Consider the following 20,762-nt stretch of genomic DNA (forward strand, 5'->3'; position numbering starts at 1 on the left):
AGTGTTTCAAATGGCCTGTTTTCGACCTCATTAAGCTCTTTGCTTTTACTTTCTGAAATTATTCAGTGGGAGCCTGAATATTGTCTCATGCGTGGACAGTGAAACGCAGAGAGGAGGCAAAGTTAGAGAAGCTTTTTAATGCACGGAATAATAATAATAAAAAAAAGGTGATTGCACGTGGCGTCAGGTACATCTCTGGAGTTCATGTTCAAACCAAGGCTCATTCCAGCAGGGTCCCATCAAATATGACTCAGGTTGGGAATCTATGCATAGAAACGGATCTATCGTGACATGGTGTTCAAACAAGCTACACACTCCCCAGTGGCCCAGATCAGCATGTCAACAACCATTGAATTCATCTAAAATATGCATCATTATCAGATACAACCGCGGGGCTCAATTCATTTCCAGCATAAATACTCCAGAGTATGTTTTTTTAAGTATCTTTAAATATTCCTCTTTGTAACCGCCTTTTGTTAATTCATCACCACGTCCATGGAGCGCCACAGATATAATATTAACAAACTAAAGGTGAATGAATCCATGTTGGAGATGGTGAGCTTGCTGATGACCACAGCGGAGGAATGATGAACCTATAATGCAGCCAATGTAATGTGAATACTGATGAGCTCTGCTGTAGATATGGAAGATACACAATAAACAATAAGTCATTGTTATTACTATAACGTGGGCGTGTAGATGCTGCATAACTAATATTAAACCCTCATGCACAATGATTCTATATATTCTGCTGTCTTTTCTGAAGTCCTCCACACTAATCTCTGTCTGTAATCAAACACTATACGTTGCTTTCCCTGTTAAATAGTTCAGTTCAATATTCCTCCCCCCCACCCCCACCCACACCCATACACACACACACACACAATAAATAAACCAAAAAACAAACAAATGCAAATTATTCGATGGAAATATTTAAGTTGCTTTATTTCTAAAATACAATTTAACATACTTTAAATTTATGGCTGTTTTTGACATTTTTTTCATTTCAAGGTCAGGACAAATAAAAAAACATAACATTATTTACATGGTCTTTGTATGTACAGGTGACATGAGAGCGGGACGGGACAGTGATCCGCTGCGGCCCGTCCCATTCTAAATGCGCTGCAGTAACGGAGATAGAGTCTTTGAACACAACACGTCGTTGTACTTGTTTTCCCGCATTTTGTCCATATTTGGGTTATTTTCTAAAGCTGTCCAGGCTAGTAGTCCTGATGTGGGCTGTGCGTCAAACTGTGCCTTCGCAAGTCACAGTTGCGCCGAAACACCTTTCCGCAGCGGCCACAGCTGTAGGGCTTGATGTCTGTATGGGTGAGAAGGTGAGTTTTCAGGTTACTTCTTTGATTAAAGGTTCTTCCGCATGTGGGGCATTTGTGGGGAGACTCCTGTTTAGATTTAAAGCAAGCAAAGGATTATTCCCTTTAATTGTATAGATTTATCATGTATATCTTTAAACAATTCAAACAAGTATTGTGTGCCAGTTCACACCGATTCCCATTTTCAGATTTTTGTTTATCTCACTTGACTTTTGAATCACTTTTGGTCATCTCAGTCCTTTGTGACACCTCTTGATATCCCCAACGCATGCAGTAAAACTGAATAGTCCTATCGTTTATCACACAACGTGGCTTATTCAGGATCAAAGCAGAGTAATTGTTATAGTAACTTACCTGCATATGTAAGGTTTTATGGACGGCTAGAGTTCGAGACTGACAGAATCCCTTCCCACACTCTTGGCATTTGAATGGTTTTTCCTTGGAGTGGATGTATCTGTAAAGCAGAAACAAGACTTGATCAGGGGATCTGCTTACCGCTCTGAAATCAGGGCGAAAGACTACTTCACCAGGTCTGAGTGCGGAGCGGTATGTATAAGTGCTTGAGCGCCCTCCTGGAGAGGACAGAGGGAGATGTGCTACATGCTGCGAGGAAATTAAGAATTACGCCCGCAGCTGCCAGTTCTGAACAAGACATCAATAAATATATACTCAAAGAAATTGCCTTTAAATTGTGGTTTACACTCAAAAAGATATCGGTTGGATTTCTACCAACCATGACAATACATAACCTCCCCTCAGAGCCCGGAGTCAATCATTACAGTATCACACACACTGTGCGGCTCTGTGTTTTACCTGTGGTCTCTGAGGTGGTCCTGTCTTCTGAAGGCCTTGTGGCAAATATCACAGGTGTAAGGCCGCTCGTCTGTGTGGGTCCTCTCGTGGATGAGGAGGTTGTAGGATTTGGTGAAATGCCTTCCGCAGAACTTGCAAATAAATTCCTTTTTAGTCTTGGATGGGAGTCTGCCTCGGGTGGGTTTTCTGTCCGGAGACAGCTTGCTCAACTCGGAGATGGTGCCTCCTAGTCCCGATGCCAACTTCGCCAAATCCGCAGCTTTTGGCGGATCCTCCTGAGTGGCGGCGAGGGCCAGGTTGGCGAAGTCAAACCTCGGCCTGTCCTTGTGCAGCGTGGGTAGGCCAGTAAGATTTGCTTGTTTTGGATGGAAGAGCTGCGCTGCGGCTGTGAAGGGTAACCCCGGGAAGGGAAGCCTTGGGTCCACCAGACCCTGGGCGGCTGCCATCTCTGTGATCGTCGACCTCAGTCCCTGGATATGCGGGTAGCCAAGAGTCCAGTGGTTCATGTGCATGGTTTGTACCGCGCTCAGGCCGTAAAGTCCCTGTAGCTGGTCAGTGGGGAAAGTGTTGACGGCCTGTAGGAAGGAGTAGTTGGTGAGCTGGAGGGCTGGGTGCAGGGGAATCGGAGCGTGCAGAGCTTTGCTCCCCATTTCGGCTCGGACCTGAAGACAGCGATAACCCTTGAAAGCAAAAAAAAGAAATACAGTGAGTTTTGAGTGTAAAATGCCACAATCGAAGCAGGCAGCTGGCCTGGAACGATCGAACACCACAACGGCTACATAAATACTTATTAATTTATGTTTATATATATGATAAAACACGTCCAACCAAACATATAATTATACTTCAGAAAGATTAAACTATACAGATAGAAGGGAGCACAAATTAAAACGGATTTGGACATATAAGGACAAATATAATACATTTATAATATAAAATAGTTTAATGTGTAATAGAGGAACAGCATAGCTTCAATAAAAAGTTAAGTAAATAAAAATAAGTTTTATATTATGTCACATTAAGGAAGGTGCGCTTTAAATATTTATAAAAACAAAATCAGTTGTTCGTGGTTTATTAAATATTTGGTTGAACTAAATGAGGTGGCTGTTGTAGTGAAGTGAAGATAAATAAATGATGTCAACTCAACAAAGCCATTAAATATGAGAGGAGGTAAGACGCATTGGGATTGTTTGTGTCGTGCACGCAGTTTATTCCGTGCATTTGAGATCCAAGCTATTTGAACAATTGGACATTTAGCCAGAGATTAAATGTGATATTAAGCCCGCATGTGCACGAGTCAGAGCAAAACACACAGTCACTCCACTAAAGTAACTTATATTTTAGCAATAAGAAAATGTGCTATTTTAAGGTTGTGGATAGTGCAGACCTCTTTAACAGACACTAATATTAGGTCGACTTTATTTCATGCTGCGTGTTGTTGAAACACGTGTGTTTCAGAGAGCAATGGAGCCTGATTGTAGTAAACATCCTTTAGTCCTTAAGTCGCTTTTCCACCGAATAAATCGATGAAAGCGTCCTCCCAAGAATGCCAGGCACCTTATGGTGCTCTGATAAAACTCTGTGTTTACGGAACATTTAAAGCTGCGTTTTCCCACAGAGAAAAGTTTGCCGTTGCAGTGAAAGTTTAGGGACGGGCGTGAAGCCAGCGGCAATCTGATCCACATTTATGTGACCTTTAGATTTAGTGGAGGACGCAAACACTACATTAGTGTTTTGTGAACATATATGATTATCCTTATATAGCAATCGTTTGCGTACAGGACTAAATCACCTGTTCACTCCATATTAAAATACAATGTAATAAAGGTATTAATGACCCAGAGGCTGCAGAGGAACATGGTGGCTGCAGGGTTCCTAACTCTTAATCAGCTTGTTGTTAGATTTGTTTCTGTTCAAGTCTTTTCTTCTGTTGCTTCTCCCTGTCTTCGCAGGCGGGATAGGGTTAACAGAATTTTGCACAGGTGCAACATAAGTCACCAAGCACTTGTTCTTTGCCCATATGTAGGCTACAGCTTTATGCAGTCTCTTCCCCTCTAGGTAACCTTTGGACGCTTTGACAGAAGCCCACGCAGCCTGTCGTGTTCCTTGAATCCCTGTCAGTTTCTTTTTAAGACGAGGGGTTTTTAATGTCTAGAGTTTTTAGGCACGCCAGGGCCAGCAAACAAGGCAGCAGCGAGGTGGGAACAAAGTCATAAGCGGGTGAATGATCTCATGTTGGTGACCGTAACGAAGCAAGCATCCACTTTTATACAACAATTGCTCTGGTTGTCCATGTTCGTGTCACGCGTCTATCTCGTTTACTCACAATTCCACAAATCTGTTCAAGCCCTAACAGTAAAAGTTCACCATTTTCTTCAGATATAACATTGAAACAACTGAGCTTGAAACAGAATGATGCTCTTTGACAATACCCCTGCCAAACAGAAGCTTACCCCAATATAGAGCTGCTAAAGGTCCTGCGGTGTGTCAGTAATCCACTAGAGTTGATCAGCTCCAATAAAGCCTCGCTAAAAGTTTTCCAGGTTCCAAGTCCATGAAACTCTTATGTAGCCATGCAGCCAACACTGATGCGGAGGACCTGTGCACAGATGTGAAAAGGTGGTGAAAGAGGACAAGTTTGGAGGCGAGAGAGCGGCAGCGTGGTAGTCCCGTCCGAAGCGGAGCCTGGAAGTGTGCTTCAAGCTCACCGGTCCTTCTTTTCAGGGCTCCGGGGCTCCGAAGTGCTCAGCCCGCCCTCCGACACGCCTTCTTACCCCTCCTCTGTCATTAACTCCAATGTTCCTCCTCTGTTTATGTGTTTGGATAGCAACTAGCGCTCCGGACTCAAGTAGAGAGCTATGTTCAGTTCAACCTGCCTGCTCTGACACCTCTCAAGGCTTCTACCTTCTTCTGGAGACGCGCAGGAGGAAACCAGGATCAGTTTTTTCCAGCGCCATGCTTTTAAAAGCGTGCTTTTGGATACTCAAGTTTATAGAATATCCTTTGAAACCATAAACCCCATTTGCAGAAAATGGTGTGCACATGTAAGTGCCACAACATTTAATGGTTTTATTTATTTGTGGTAAGAGTAAAACATTTGGACATCTGTGGCTGAACAAAACACCTCGATCAGCAGTAGTAAACAATAAACAAACAACAGCAAATTTAATCTTCAAGTGATAAATTGCTCCTCCGTCCCTTTGAAAATGGAGATTAAATTATACGCTTTAATTCACCTGGATAAATTTAAATTGTGTTATTGCAATGGCGATCACCACAGACACAAACAAATGAAGCCACATGATATCCAGACAATCAATCTGCAGCTTTGATATTTGGGCTCCATTGAAATCAGCCGTTTTTGTTAAAACACAGTGTTTTTACATGATTTTTTTCATGTTTTCGTGGTTTTAAATGTAACGACGGGCTGTGAGATGAATGAGACCTCTCCGGTTCTGTGTCTGGACACACATTTGGACACAGTTTCAAACTTTTGACATCTAAATCTAAAGTGGGGGTTTTCTGTGCAACTGAAGACAGAAATATGCGGGGGGAAGTCATCACGCAAAACAAGGTTATATTAACGAGATTATAGTCATGAGATTACATCGTGATGCCAAATTTCGACAGGCTTTTACAACAAGAAGATATTGGTATTTCTGAAAAATGTAAAGTGATTGTTATGATATTATTGGATATAAATTTGTATACAATTACTGGTATATTTAAATTCAACATTTCAATAAGAAGAAATATCAAATGACTCAAAATTGCTTGCATAATTCAGACGTTTGAACTCAAGGTGTGTAGGTATTTTTTTGTATTTTTCCTGCATGATTTGTTTTAAAACAACATTATGGCAAAGCGATTAAAGCAAAACGTAGTTTACAACATGAATCTGCAGGAATGTCAGGAGTCTGCAGCTGCACTGTGCTCGCGGAGGAAGGTTGTTGTGCAGACTGCAAGTCTGCAGCGCCGCCTATTGGGACTTTGAACCAAACGAGATGCGTTTGTTCTCGGCTCTTCAGGAACACTACGGTGTGTGAGGGCAAGCTTTATTTTTTTCCGGTAGAAACAGATACAGATAGTCGTCCGAATCATGTATGGTGAATACATTCCTTTAAGAATAATGATTATTTATCGATAGACTTATAATATACATAATATTGGTACTTAATATAAGTATTTAAGCACGTTTAAAGGAAAGTTATTTTTCCTACCGGACAATAAATTCCGCATATTTAATATCATCTAAATTGAAGCCTTTTAGTTTTTAATTCAGAGGACAAAGGAATCAGACAGGTGCATATGGGCAGACAGATGCATTTGGTTCCAGCTGATAATGCAGAAAGAAACTCTCACAGTAGGTATAAGAGCTCATGTCGTCATTTTCGTTTTACTCTACTGCTGCACAATAATTTTTGCACATGACGTGCTTGTGGTTTTCATTCGCTTTCATATCACCAACACGCCTCTGTCTTCACCGTCAAAACTATGTACAATTTACGGCACATTAGAAGACACACAAACCCAACAAATTTATAATAGTGAATATAAAAATTATAACTTATTTCTCCAACTGGAAATTTGTAATTATATAAATCATGTTTATTTAATCTTTGAATGATTCCAGTAAAACGAACCGTAGCCGTGTAAACAAACTCTTGGGTTCCTGTACAATCATTGTACTCATAAGTGATTCAGTTGTCCTTGTCATATGTAATCGAAAGGCTTATCTTCATATCGCGGAATAATCAGACAACAAGAGAATTTCTACGAGGCAAAGGATGAAATCCTGGAGGCATCGAGTTTGTGTTTTAGTGGAACACACCTTCATTATTATCATTATTATTGTTGTTATTATTGTTATTATTATTATAATTATTATCATCATTATTATTATTATTGCACACAACCTTGCTTAATATGTTTCTACGTAACTACCCCCACTTTCTTACATTGGATTTTAAATTGACCCTGTAATTTACAGTATGTTTTTAAAATATGGCAATTATATGCCTATAGGTAATATGAATGTTTCCATGATGCTCAGTGGTGCCTCACTGTACTTTCCTTGTGTTTTAGTGCAATGTTACGTTTTTAATTTTACTAATCTATCTCAGATATTCAACTCTGTGGCATTTGATCTTCTTGGAATCACTTTGTCCCTGGGGCAATAGATTCAACAGTATGTATCCCAGTTCACACTTTTGATGTTATATTGTGTACAGCGTCCCCTTGGGTGTACAACAGGATTACTGCACTTCTTTATAGTTTGTCTAAGGTCAAAGCTACAGAGTTAATGCCTTGCCCTTTGGCTGCCAACAGGCATATTACCTAAAGAACTATAAAGAGCTGTTACAAAAGCCTGAGATACAAAACTTGACATTTAATTCTCAAAACACATTAACCATAATGCTCTGGGCAGTGTCATCAATTCTCCAAACAAAAAATATCACAATAACATATTACAATATGAACCTCCCATATATAAAATTGACAGATAAATGCTATATTTTCTGTTTGACTTCTACACCTTACCTCTCACATCCTTGACAGAAAATGGTAAATTGTTGGATTGTTGTAGTGTCTGACTGCTTCTGTCTCTCGGCAGTGCTCTGTCTCTGCGCTTGTTGGCTGACAGGATGTTGGGTCCATACTGTCTGAGCAGGGGGAGGTAAACCTGACGCTCTTACCTACTTGCTGTGGTTTCAAGTCCCCCACATCCCCACCTACACTCTCACTCATCCTGTCCCAGCAACAGCTCTAAGAATGAATGTGTTTAACTGAAAGACCCTCTCAAGTCAGATTTTCCTCCACCTCACATTTATATGAAATTGGGTGCCGTATAAGTGTGCAAATAAATAATTTATATATATATATATATATAAATTCCAAGGGGTATAATCTCCCACTGATTTGAAGAATTGTACCAGAACTGTAAAGAGTCCTTTTTTGTTTACAGCACTAATTTGTATAGCACACAAGGTAAACATATGTGTAGTAATTGTTGCACCCTTTGCTATCCTTGAAGTATTTGCAATTGTTGTTTATATTCCATACTCAAAACTTCACAAATCTTCAAATGAACCTAAAACTTTTAACTAACCACGGAAAATAAATTTTAAGCGTCATTGCCTAAAGAGGAACATGGCCCACTGACATGATACACTTCTTCAGAGTAGTCTGTGAAAACACAGGAAGGTGACTAAAGAGTATCTCCTACCACTCTGCAGTGTCCAGCTATGATAACCAAGCCTTCTTGCTTTATTGAACAAGAGTGCCCCCTATTGGTATGACATTAAATCAAGAATACTTTACTTTTTTGCAAAAATGTACCACTGTGATGGTACAGGGTGATCTTCTCTTCTCTTCTCTTCTCTTCTCTTCTCTTCTCTTCTCTTCTCTTCTCTTCTCTTCTCTTCTCTTCTCTTCTCTTCTCTTCTCTTCTCTGTGTATGATATTTATTTAAATGTGCACAAGTACATGTCTACTCATCCCTCTGAGCCCTGTGACATCATCAGCTGATAGTGTGATTGATAGTTTTGTAACATTTGTAGTACATAGTTAATTTAACCCAAATAAGATATCACTTATTTATTAGATTAGTGTTTTTAGTTTGACTTTACACGAGGACCTACATGACTGACCTAATGTAGTTGTGATGGGGTGGGTGCAGGCTGAAAAGATCAGTCAGGAACATGATATAGTGGGATGAGAATTGCAGAGTTGATGGATACAAAGATGTTAAAAGACAGAGTGGAAAGGTGAGTGGATGGGAAGTGAGAAAAGAAGATTGAGCTAAGGAAATGGGTGTGTGTGTGTGTGTGTGTAATATTCTCCTTCCTGCTCACCTCCTTAAACCGCCGCCACAAGTTCTTCAGCTCTTGTGGATCTTGGGGTCTGTTGTTCATGGTGTATGAGGGCTTCACCGTTTTCTTTTCCTCCAACCCGATTCGCTTAGCTGCTAGGCTGATGATGATGATGGTCATGATCTGGAGGTAACAGTCAGATACCCCCTTGGCAGTTGCTTCTAAGATCCAGCTACAAGGAAATGGTGTCACTGCTCATCCTTGCAAACTTGGGGCCACCAATGGTGTTCTCGTGGTCTGCGTGGGACTGAGGCTTGCATCATTTGGAGGTTCTGGTTTTCTCACCAAGAGTAGTTCCTGAGGCTGTGTTGCTTGAACAGTCTGCATGCACTTCATCTTGGTCTGGTGGACAATTATGTCAATGGGCCCAAAGCATTGTGGGTCTGTGTGCAATTGAACTGCCTGCACTTCTTACTATCCATTAGCTCCTGCTGGTGAGGTGATGGATAGTAAAATTGACTTTCCTGGCCACACTCATGTGTTGTTAATAGGTTAATGAGAGACGTCAACAAAGTTAGTGCAGCACACTGGGATAAGCAGAGGCAAGTCAGAAGCGACATTTGTGAATGGTCCAGATGGCTACAGTACCCATCCTGTACCTGGTGGTGGGATGGAAAGATGGAACCAGAAGATCGATGAAAATATAGATGAAGGGGATTGAGAGCTGTAATGTTGCTTTGGTGCTTAGAGGAATGGAGGAATGGAAGGATAGAGGAGATGAAGAATTGGAAGAATAGAAAGATGTAACAGAAACAGAAATATGTAGCGATAAGTGATCAGAAAGCGATGAAGTGAGGAATGGAAAGATGGAGGAGTGGCTTCAGAAGGCTGTTGATCCCAAACTACCTTTAAAGTAATCAAGCTTTCTTGAAACCTTTTCTGAGATATTGCTGGATGAGAAATGAATAATGCAACAGACACAGTCATTTTCCCACATCAACAGCAACAACAATAACATTCATCCTGTGTGATTTCATTTAATTTCTTTATTCCCCTGCCTTTCTCCTTCTTTTTTGATGTGCCAGATGTATGCACATTACAAAGAGAGTCAGGAAATGGCTTTCCACTTACAAAAATGAGAGCAAATCTTGACACTGTTACATGGAGGACCTTTGGCTGTGGGGGACCTTTGGGAGAGCTACTTTATAGGCAGAGGAATTCACTGTTCTCAGATGCTCATCTGGACAAAGGACAAATACATTGAATTAAGTGACAGCATCTTTGCAAAGGGTCACGTTTTTTACCAATGGGACTGGAATGAAGTATTACCATCATAAAAAAACTGAAATGATGATTGTTTCCCTCTAATGCTAAAAATATTCCCACTGGCTGGAGGCCAAACTTATTGCTCCATTCCTGTTATTTCCCCCAACTCTTTGTACTAAAATAACATTTATTCATGGAGTCTTATGTTATTGATTGATTTCTGCTCCACGGTGGTTTGAATTAATAGCCTAGATTGAATTTAGTTACTTACTGCGTACTCTGACTACACATGCAAACACCCAAAACTGGTAATTCTGTATGAGCACATTACTCTCTCTCACAATCAGACACACACACACACACACACACAGACCCACACACACATACATACATTGTGAAAATGTTAATGTGCACAGGTGCAGTCTTCAGGGAGGTTGCTGATGCTTTTTCATCAGTCACTCATAATCGCTTCCCTTCCAGCCCAGTAAATCACCATCTTTTACTGATGCATTTATAGGATACACATTCACAACTAGCCAGGGAAAATTTGGACCACCAGCAGGAATATGTTATGAGCTTCTACATACAGTATTTACAGTTAACTCACATACAGGAAATGTTGTTTTATAAATGTCTACTTAGTTTCTGAGATGTATTTGTACTTTTAATAGGGTTTTAAGCTGTTTACGACATATGGGCGCGAGTGGAGTTATTGGTCAAATGGGGGCTCCTGGGCAGCTGTGGATATTGGCAGGTTGCTGGTCCTGGGGAGGTCCCAATGACCTGTTTTATACCAACACTAGTGCTTTGTCATAAAACCAGGGGGAAGTTGAGTCAAAGCTCAGGTATTTCTTTGAAGCAGATGGAAAAGGTCCTCCTGTGGCAAGAACCTTGCAAGTGTTGTACGCTGCTAAGGGGAAATACACAGAGAAACGGGCTAGTTTGTCTTTACAGAGTCCTTACATTAGTGCCCAGGTTCTGGTAAAATACTCTGAATGCCACTGAGGAAAGGAAGCAAATTCCCCTCCTACTCTTGTGCATGGAAATGGTCTCTAGTCACTGGTATTTGAATGCTGTAATTGGACGTTAAGGGGCTTGCGGAGAGAGTGTGATGTAGTGCTAAAACTGCTAACAAATCACAAATTTCTTACTTCTGTGGAGGTTTGGATCCTGCCTCTGGCATTTGCTCACCATAGCACTGTATGTATTGTTGTCACTGTATTAAAAATTCATGCAGAACTGTCTTCAATGAGACAGTTGAGTGTTTTTTCAGTAGATTTAATATTACCTAACCTTTGAATTTGACCTGTCTGTAACATAAAATGAGTCTCTCTGCATGTGCAGTGTGCGTCAAACTGATGGATGGAATAAATGTGTTCCAGGATTATTTTCTAAGAAACTTAAAGGGCCCTGGGGTTGGTCCGTGAAGCACATAATCTCAGTCAACATGCTGGGCTGCATGAAGTTTCATTATTAAACACCTATAAGACGGCCTAGAGCTGGTGGAGGTTCCTGCACATCCAATTGAACATTCTCTGATGGCTCTCATCACACGTCCTCACCATTTGGGCATGAAATTAAAATGATTCCCAAGAATTTATTTAACCACCGAGCATAGGTATGGCTTTGTTATGCATTGATACAAAAACTCAACACCCCCTACATTTGCTGTTGTTTCATTTCCTAGTGTTTGCTGTTTTTCAGTTTCTATTCATATGGCTGGTTTTATCTTTGGGGAGAAAAAACAAGAAAAAAAGAAGTAATACTTTTGGCAATATGTTTTAGATTTAATGGTACATCTGAGAATGGCCTGTAAATGATGTGGTATTGATTTCACATGTGGAGGAGTACCAGGGCTTAAGCAGGGGAAGGGGAATCAACTCCAACACTTCCATATTCACACTTATTCTGACTTTTTTGTCTCTTGTGTCTGTTCTCTTCATGAAGAGAAGTTAACCAACCATGATAAATCAGCCACAGTGAGCTATCTGCATATATTTCCATTCTCTCCTTCCATTCCATTTTTTGGTGAACGCTCTAAAATACATATTCATTGACGTGGCAATTTCACAGTTGTGGTTGTTCTCTAATTTTACCAGCTCAAACCCCTGGTCCGTCACATTAGTAAATATAGGCAAACTGTATTTGTCTCGTTAACCTCTATGAAATCCCTGCAAAACCCCTAGAAAATCTGGCCCATAGTGTTTGAAGATTTATGCCATCATTTTACGCTACTCTATCCAACTCTATTAAAGCATTAGCTATTTAACACTGAAACAAAAGTTATCCATACCAGATATCCCTGCCTGGAGAAAAACAGATTGTGAGGAAGGTTTTTGCTGTGGAGGAGACATACAGCACATGTGCGGAACTGGAGATGTTTACCATGGTCCATATGGCTTATTTGTGTGTTTTTATTTAGCTGTTGTGTATCTGGGACTTTGAGCTGGGGGGAGTGCTTGAAGATGGGAATGGGTGTGGTGTGGTGAGGGGTGCAGCATCAGTCAACAGATGCTGTCAAAGTGACCGCAGGGAGGAAACAGAGACAAATGCTCCTCATTACAGCACTGACTGCTGCCCAGTGGCCCAATAAGAAATAGCAATCAGCTCCATGCCTGAGACTCTACAGCTGGAGATCAGCTGATCCTCACTGGCTTCAGTTACACTCAAAACCCCTTTGCTTCTTCTTTGCTTCATCTGGAAAAGGATATGGTGTGGCAGCCATTGCTGTGACAACCTTGGAGAGAGATGGAGAGATGAAATAGCTATCAAGCTAATTCCGTTTGCTCTGTGATCAGTGTCATTTGAAAAACTTTTCAATATCCAGTAATACCAATTTGCACAAGTTTCGACCCAGATTGATTTTATTTGCATTGCAAACATATGAGTTGGAGCCGATCCAAACTCATCAGATTTCGTCAGTGGAAGTCTGTCTGTCTGTCTGTCTGTCTGTCTGTCTGTCTGTCTGTCTGTCTGTCTGTCTGTCTGTCCACTTTATTCATGGTAGCAATATGAAAATATAGAAGAAACATGAATAGGGATCAATATGAACAGAGATGTGACATGTGAGGCAGAACAGGCATTGTCAGCCAAAGTGTGGAATTAAAGAGATTCATTTGCAAAAAGTAATATTTTTATGATGAAATATCAAACATCATATTGAAATGACATGTCTAACTGCAGGCTCAGACTCTGTTTGTTCAGATATGTAGAGCATAAAAACTGAACGCTGCTTCTGCATGTTTAGTTTTGACTCTGGGGGCGGAAAGCTGACCGGAACCAGAAGATCTGAGAGGTCTGGATGGTTCACAATGTAACAGAAGATCAGACATGGATTTTGACCATTCAGTGATTTATAAACCAGCAGTAGTATTTTGAAATCAATTCTTTGATAGAGGAAGCCAGTGTAAGGACCTCAGAACTGGAGTGATGTGATCTACTTTCTTGGTCTTAGTGAGGACTCGAGCAGCAGCGTTCTGGATCAGCTGCAGCTGTCTGATGGACCTGTAAAGACCTGTTACAGTAGTCGAGTCTACTGAAGATAAATGCATGGACAAGTGTTTCTAAATCCTGCTGAGACATAAATCCTTTAATCCTTGATATATTCTTAAGGTGGTAGTAGGCTGACTTTGTCTTTATGTGGCTGTTGAAATTCAGGTCTGAGTCCATGACTACACCCAGATCTCGGTCTTGGTCTTTGGTTTTTATTTGCTCCTGACCTAAATCAGGGGTCAGGCTTTGTTACGTAGTTCACCAGGTGTTTCATAGAGGCTTGTTGGATGGACAGACTGGGAACTGTAAACCTGGAAGACCAGGAGTCAAAGCGTGGTATGTTTACCTCGCCGCTTTTACAAGTGATGTCATCACGTTGTAAAAAGATACAGTTCTCGGTGGCCCCATCCTTTTGTTGCTATTTGAGAGAATAAACATGGGCTAAGTGCATAGAGTTAGATGGAAACTGAGGACACTGTGGCTGAAGGGTAGGAGACAGTGGGTTCCTGCTGTGCATGAAGGCTCAGCTGAAGTGGACTGTGGGGATCTGTAACTGTCCAGGTGCTGTAGAGCTCCACCCAACCTCAGCCAGCCAAAGCCATCTCACTGGTGATGAGGGAGATGCTGCCTATAAACATTAAGCCACACATTATTTTGTGTATTTAGAGCAACAAAAACAGCAACTGTTGATGATGGACATCTACACAAATGTGCTATGTTCTATCTCTGTGGTTTGTGAAGTAGAAGATCCAGTGAATCACCTCCTCAGCTTCAGCATCTCCTTCTCACTCCCAGTCCTCTCATTCCAGTTCCATTGGAATCCATAAATATCCAACTTCCATTGCTCTCTTTCCTTTTTCTTATGCTTCTGTGTCTAACTATAAGTCTTTCTGGTATTGCAACAGCAATTCACTTTATCTTAGTCAGAGTAGCAGAGTGGTAAGAGCATAGCAGTGAGCGTAAAGGCAATGAAACAGCTTGTGTTTTATGTGAGCTCTCCTAGCTTAGCCAGCACAGTGGTTTTTGGGGCTGTGTTAACCTATGGCTCCAGGACTTCTAGTCTGGCAAAGCAATTTCAGTTCAGCTGCAACGGCAGGGACTAACACAATCTGAATACTGACATACTGAAAGTCTTGATATGATTCAGCCTCTCAGTCTCTTTCTGTAAAATTAGTATTCCTTCGATAACAGACAATGTCACACAAACTGTTGCTCTACTCTCCTGCTGCCTTGCTCCATCTCTTGGCAAGTACAGTTGTCTTGTTTCTTGGCTCGCACATTTATTAGCTTTTCCCGAGCCTCAAAGAACTTGGCCTGGCTTGGCTCTCCCCAGCACTTTCCCACTAATGAAGTGCACATTCTGCTGAAGCGTTTGGCTGAGCCCGGCTCCTTGGCCATCCCTTAATGGGAATTTCCCTTTTTTCCCCAACATCTCTGCCTGCCTTACTCTCTGCCACTACCAGTCTAGTGTGTTAGACTCATAGACCTTTCACACCCTTGTTTGCCACTGTTGGACTGGGGGGCTGACTGTCTGTGCAGCTGTCTGGGTGACCTGTTAGAGGCCTGTCTTTCCGGCCAGGGCAGCTCAAAATTGGACAAAGAAGAAAAACTGAGTAATTTATTTCTTTGTTATTTATTTACTTTGCCTGAGTGTAGGACACCGAAATTGAGTTGTGGTATAGCCGTTCTTTGTCATTGAAACTGGTTGACTAGTTGAACACTGGAAATAAAACAGGCTTTCATGGATGACAAAAATGAAAATTTGCTTCCATGCATGTTTTTGACAGACCAACATGATAAGACCTGCTCCAAAACTGCAAAGTAAATGAATCCATGCATTATTTAGCTCTTCATCCTTAAATGTTTCTGTTGCAGTGAGTATGAGATAGTCAACATCCTGAAATCAAGCCTGAAAATGTTGTGCTATCTGCATTTTATGAGGAAAATCCACCGGGAGATGAAAGCTGGGAATCTATTTTGTGACACGGAAGGTCATGCGAAACTGACTGATTCTGGTCTGGCTGGACATTTGTTAGGGAGTTTTGATTCCACCGGGCATTCCTCTCTGTAAATGTCAACATAATAAAATCAGGTCTCACTTGGATCGTTACTGTCTGCATTGGTTGCACCAATATAACATTAACCTCTCTGATGCAAAACAAAAGGTTGGTAGCAGGAGAACTTGGATGTGTTTATTTCCACACAGTCTTTGCTAACATTTCATGTCCAATGAATGCTGTTCGGCATGCGGCTCGTGTAAGTGTAATCTCATCACAATTTGGTCTACCTTTAGAAAGCACAGAGCCATCAGAGCAGCAGTACGCCTGGGATTCTGAGGGATAGAAGACTGGAAGGTTGACTCTTATGACTGTGCAGTTGAATCCCGTTATGAGTGGCTATCATTTTTCTACAAGAGGTTTGTGGTGTCAGCACTTATTGCTCACTGAAGACATTTTACATTTCTCCCACTGGCGTATCTTCGCTACACTGGACTTATTCTGAATGGCCAGTGTTCCACTGGGGGAAGGATTTCTTGAAGGTGGTGAACTGTGTTGTGCTTGATGGTGGAGGATATGCTGTGGCCTAACAATAGCAACAAAAAATAAGGAAAACAACAAAAGATGATAAATATACAGATTACACACACACAAAAACACACACACACCGGTCCTGCTGCTGGTGGGCGGGTGGTCTGTGGTCCCTATTGCCTGACTGCATTGTTTAACTTTTTGGACATTTAGCCATTCTTGCTAAGCACTTGATGATTTAAAGAGAACCATAAAAACTGTGGGCTGTGAACCTTACAAACCTCTCTGAGCTGGAATTGCACGGGACTGAGATACTGGGACTGAGGTGGATCTATGGGAGGGTGTTAGGGTTTCTATTTAGTATGGTTAGGATATATATTGCACAATAAACCACTGGACTTAACAACTACAGACCCCTCGCTCTGACCTCTGTAGTCATGAAATCCTTTGAGCACCTGGTGCTGTCCCACCTGAAATCCCTCACCGGCCCCCTCCTGGACACCCTGCAGTTCGCCTACAGAGCCAACAGGTCTGTAGACGACGCCGTCAACATGGCCCTCCACTCCACCCCGGCAGGATCCTGTTTGTGGACTTCAGCTCTGCCTTCAACACCATCATCCCGTCATTGCTGCAGGACAAGCTCTCCCAGCTCTCACATGTGCCGGACTCCACCTGCAGGTGGATCACAGACTTCCTGACTGACAGGAAGCAGCACGTGAAGCTGGGAAACACGTCTCGGATTCACACACCATCAGCACCGGTTCCCCTCAGGGCTGCGTTCTTTCCCCTCTGCTCTTCTCCTTATACACCAACGACTGCACCTCCAGTCATCAGTCGGTCCGGCTCCTGAAGTTCGCGGACGACACCACCCTCATTGGACTCATCTCTGATGGGGACGAATCCGCCTACAGGCGGGTGATGAACCGTCTGGTGAATTGGTGCGGGCAGAACAATCTGGAGCTTAATGCTCTGAAAACAAAGGAGATGGTTGTGGATTTCCGATTGAACGCATCATTCTGTGTGACCCCCAAGTTGACACTGTGGAGTTCTTTCGATTCCTGGGATCCATCCTCTCCCAGGACCTCAAAGTGGGAGCTCAACATCAGCTCCCTCACCAAAAAAGCCCAGCAGAGGATGTTCTTCCTGCGGCAGCTGAAGAAGTTCAACCAGCCAAAGACAATGATGGTGCACTTCTACTCTGCCATCATTGAGTCCATTCTCACCTCCTCCATCACCATCTGGTTCGCTGCAGCCACTGCCAAGGACAAGAGCAGGCGTATTATCCGCTGCGCAGAGAAGGTGATCGGCTGCCATCCCTCCGGGACCTGTACGCCTCCTGTACCCTGAGGCGGGCAGGCAAGATTGTGGCGGACCCCTCCCACCCTGGACACAAACTGTTTGCAACCCTCCCCTCTGGCAGGAGGCTGAGGTCCATCAGGACCAAAACCTTACGCCACAAATACAGCTTCTTCCCTTCCGCCATGGGCCTCATCAATAAGGCCTGGGTCTTCCACTGACCATATAATCAGAACAATTGCTACTTGCACATTTGTACCTTGTAACTTGCACGTTTAATTTATTTTAATTTTATTTATTTATTTAATTTTGTGTGTTTTAATTAACTGTTTTGCACAGTTGTTGCAACTGGATATTCACATGTAAGGGGGATGCATTTTACAGGGTCATGACATTCTTTCATCAAATCTGAATATTTAAGGTATGTAACAAACATTTATAATCTTTAGTTGTGAGGTTTACCCTGCTATCTGAGGTGTGGTTGGGTTTCCTGTAGAGCTTTAGGCCCCTGATCACAAGGTCAGATAGCGTTGCTATCATAATGTGCTTGAACATTTACAAGCAATACACTGTTTGTATACAGATTAGGATCACGTTTTCAGATCACATTAGTGAAGACAGAGATGTGTCTCACAGGAGTAATTTTTTACATAAATCTAGCATTCAGCTCAGCCTCCAAAAGTTGATAATTCTAAGCAGATTTGAATGGCTGACGGAAGAATTGGGCAATTCCTAACACTGCTGTACAGAGCATAACCCACAAAACTGCTCTAAAAGACATGCAGGAGGAAAGTAAGAATGTTTGTATGAATGATTAGCCTTAGCCTTAGTCGTATGTGTAAATGTGTAAATGTAGGAGTGGGAGATGGTCACTGAGGATATGACATCATCAACAAGCTGCCATGGGAAAAATGTGTCACAATGATTCCATGAATGAGTTAGAGTGAAAACAGATTACATTGTGTCGCTTCCTGAAGTGGTCTCAGCCAACTGTACTCCTACATCTATATGCAATCAAACAGCAACAAACACTCTCAGCATTACCTTTTTGATTAGATCCCATACGGTAAACAGTCCCAGTGTGTGTTTTTGACCAATGTAATTTGCTGCTATGCTGCTTTCCAGGCAGCATCTTGTGTTCAGCCTGTTGTAAGTTAATTTGGCAGATCAACTGAAAAAACTGAGAAATCTAATGGAAAACAAATGCCTTGGCATTCACTGTGCATACCGGTGGTTGTCTAAAGAATGGGGGCTCTTTAATGTGGTGATTGCAAGGTTTCAGTTTAAATTTGAGTTTCCATAAAAAGAACATATTCTTTTCCTTATTTTATCCCCATTTCCTTTCATTTGTAGCTTCTATTATCAGCTTTGTATTCTTTTAAGGTAGTTACATAAAACCATCACTGATGTGTTATGAACCTCCCTCAACTTGCCTTTTTTTAAAACTATATTTATTTGGAAACTTTAGACGAGGTAATTCTATTTCACTGGATAGTCTGTGTGTGTGTTGGTATGTAATTTGTGTTAGCATTGACAAGGGAAGTACTACTAAAGCACCAGTTCTTTCATAAATCTGAAAACTCACGAATAGAGGGAGTGGAGCTTTGGGAATCTGGGTAAAAGTAAGCAGTGCTGAATAAAATAGAGATGAGGGATACCTGAGGGAGTTGCACAAGCAGACAATAGTTTTCATTTATTGTAAGCTAGGCCTGCTTAAAAACTGTATTTGAAACTTCTGCTCCCTCTGCTTCCTTCCACTTCTGTGTCCTCTCCCACTGTTATGTGGGTACTGAACAATAAACTGTTAAGTACTTTTTGAAACCTGACGTTTCTGCTCTGAACTGTATGAATTGTTTCATTCCAAAGCACACCAGAGGCCTGTAGGTCTGGCTGCGTGGATTCTTTAGGCCTGTATTGCTGGTAGAGCTTACTATAACACAGCCAAGGTCTGCCTCAGGGAGAAACACATCCACCAGTGAGCCGAACATGAATCTAGAATAAAGAGCATGTATACAAGGCTGGAGACATCGGAGCTATTCTGATACAAGAGAACCAATAAAAGGATGGAAGTTTGGATGGACCTTCAGACACTTGTCCAGAAAGCACAACCTCCTCCATGTCATATTGAGTTAAAACAATGCATATAACAAATGCACATAATCATCTTAATACTAGTAACATGTCACCTGCCACTCTGAGGTACTGTGATTGATCTAGTGAAGGCACAGCCTGTACTGTGCAATGTGAGATGATGCTATTATATTTTCTTTAACTAGTATTCAAATATATACACACTGACATTCACAGGCACACACGCTTCAGCATACACAAAGAACTGTTACATTTCATCATATTCATCACCCTGTACCAATTGACATGGACGTAGGAAGTAGGCTCCTTTATTTTCTCTGGAGCAGGTCAAGGACTTGTGGTGTAGGACTAAATGCGGGTTATTGTTATTTGAGAGTGTGTGCTGGACTATTGGGTGTATCGATGGCTTTTCGCCACAGGCCCTCTTGGCCTGATCACAAAAACTCTGCTGCATACTGCCAGTAGGCCAATTTCTGCTACACTTATTTTTAATACAAGTATTACATGTCTTTACTCACTCATGGCTTCAGAGGGGAAGAAATAGCAGATTGAATGTAAACAAGATAAGCCTGCCTCTTGCCGCACAGCCAGCTGCTGCTTCAATGCTTAGCCATAAATCTCTTGGTCGTCCTGTGCAGTATGGCGCTTCAGTTAGTTGGTACTGCGAAAAGATACATACATGCAGAAGGCTAGAATGAGTTCCACTCCTTCAGCTGAGCTCAGATGTTCATATGAGCTAGAGGGGACTACCTTTACCAATGTAAAACAGTTCTTTGATTTAAGTGTTTGACCAATACAGTACAGGCAAAAGTTTCCTATCAATATCTTGAAATCGGATAGAATAGCATGCAACTCTTACAATCATCTTCTTCAAAAACATTCACTGCTGAATCTGCAACACTTTAGCTAAACACTGGCGACGCTTGCATTTTTGTAGACATATTTGTTAATTCCAGAAGTTTAATTTTGAAATGTGCAATTTCATAAATTAGTTGGAAGTTGTTTGCTGGCATCCATGCTTAAATTAGTGAAAGCATGATGATGTATTGTGCCTTGTATCCACTGTATCCCTATCATGGTGGAGTTTAAGGTACAGCTCTTGATTCCTTCTGGTCCTTCACGCATCAAAA

General features: G+C 41.7%; 1 protein-coding gene across 2 annotated transcripts; it reads right to left on the bottom strand.

Moving 5' to 3' along the window:
• Nucleotides 1-942: 942 nt before the first annotated feature.
• On the bottom strand, nucleotides 943-7,775 carry osr2 (odd-skipped related transciption factor 2). Of its 2 annotated transcripts, XM_076148528.1 has the most exons (5): nucleotides 7,689-7,775; nucleotides 4,601-4,746; nucleotides 2,148-2,827; nucleotides 1,689-1,788; nucleotides 943-1,321 (listed from the first exon to the last, which is right to left on the bottom strand). In XM_076148528.1, the coding sequence occupies exons 3-5, from the start codon at nucleotides 2,795-2,797 to the stop codon at nucleotides 1,247-1,249; spliced, it is 825 nt and encodes a 274-aa protein (XP_076004643.1). In that variant the 5' UTR covers nucleotides 2,798-2,827; nucleotides 4,601-4,746; nucleotides 7,689-7,775; the 3' UTR covers nucleotides 943-1,246. The 2 variants fall into 2 exon arrangements, with proteins under 2 accessions (XP_076004643.1, XP_076004644.1); XM_076148529.1 differs by lacking the exon at nucleotides 7,689-7,775 and having other exon boundaries at nucleotides 943-1,403; nucleotides 4,601-4,821.
• Between the last annotated feature and the right edge of the window lie 12,987 nt (nucleotides 7,776-20,762).

Source organism: Genypterus blacodes, unplaced genomic scaffold (genome assembly GCF_046128005.1).
Source record: "Genypterus blacodes isolate CSIRO-AG114 ecotype Tasmania unplaced genomic scaffold, CSIRO-AGI_Gbla_v1 ptg000040l_1, whole genome shotgun sequence".
Classification (NCBI taxonomy): Eukaryota; Metazoa; Chordata; class Actinopteri; order Ophidiiformes; family Ophidiidae; genus Genypterus; species Genypterus blacodes.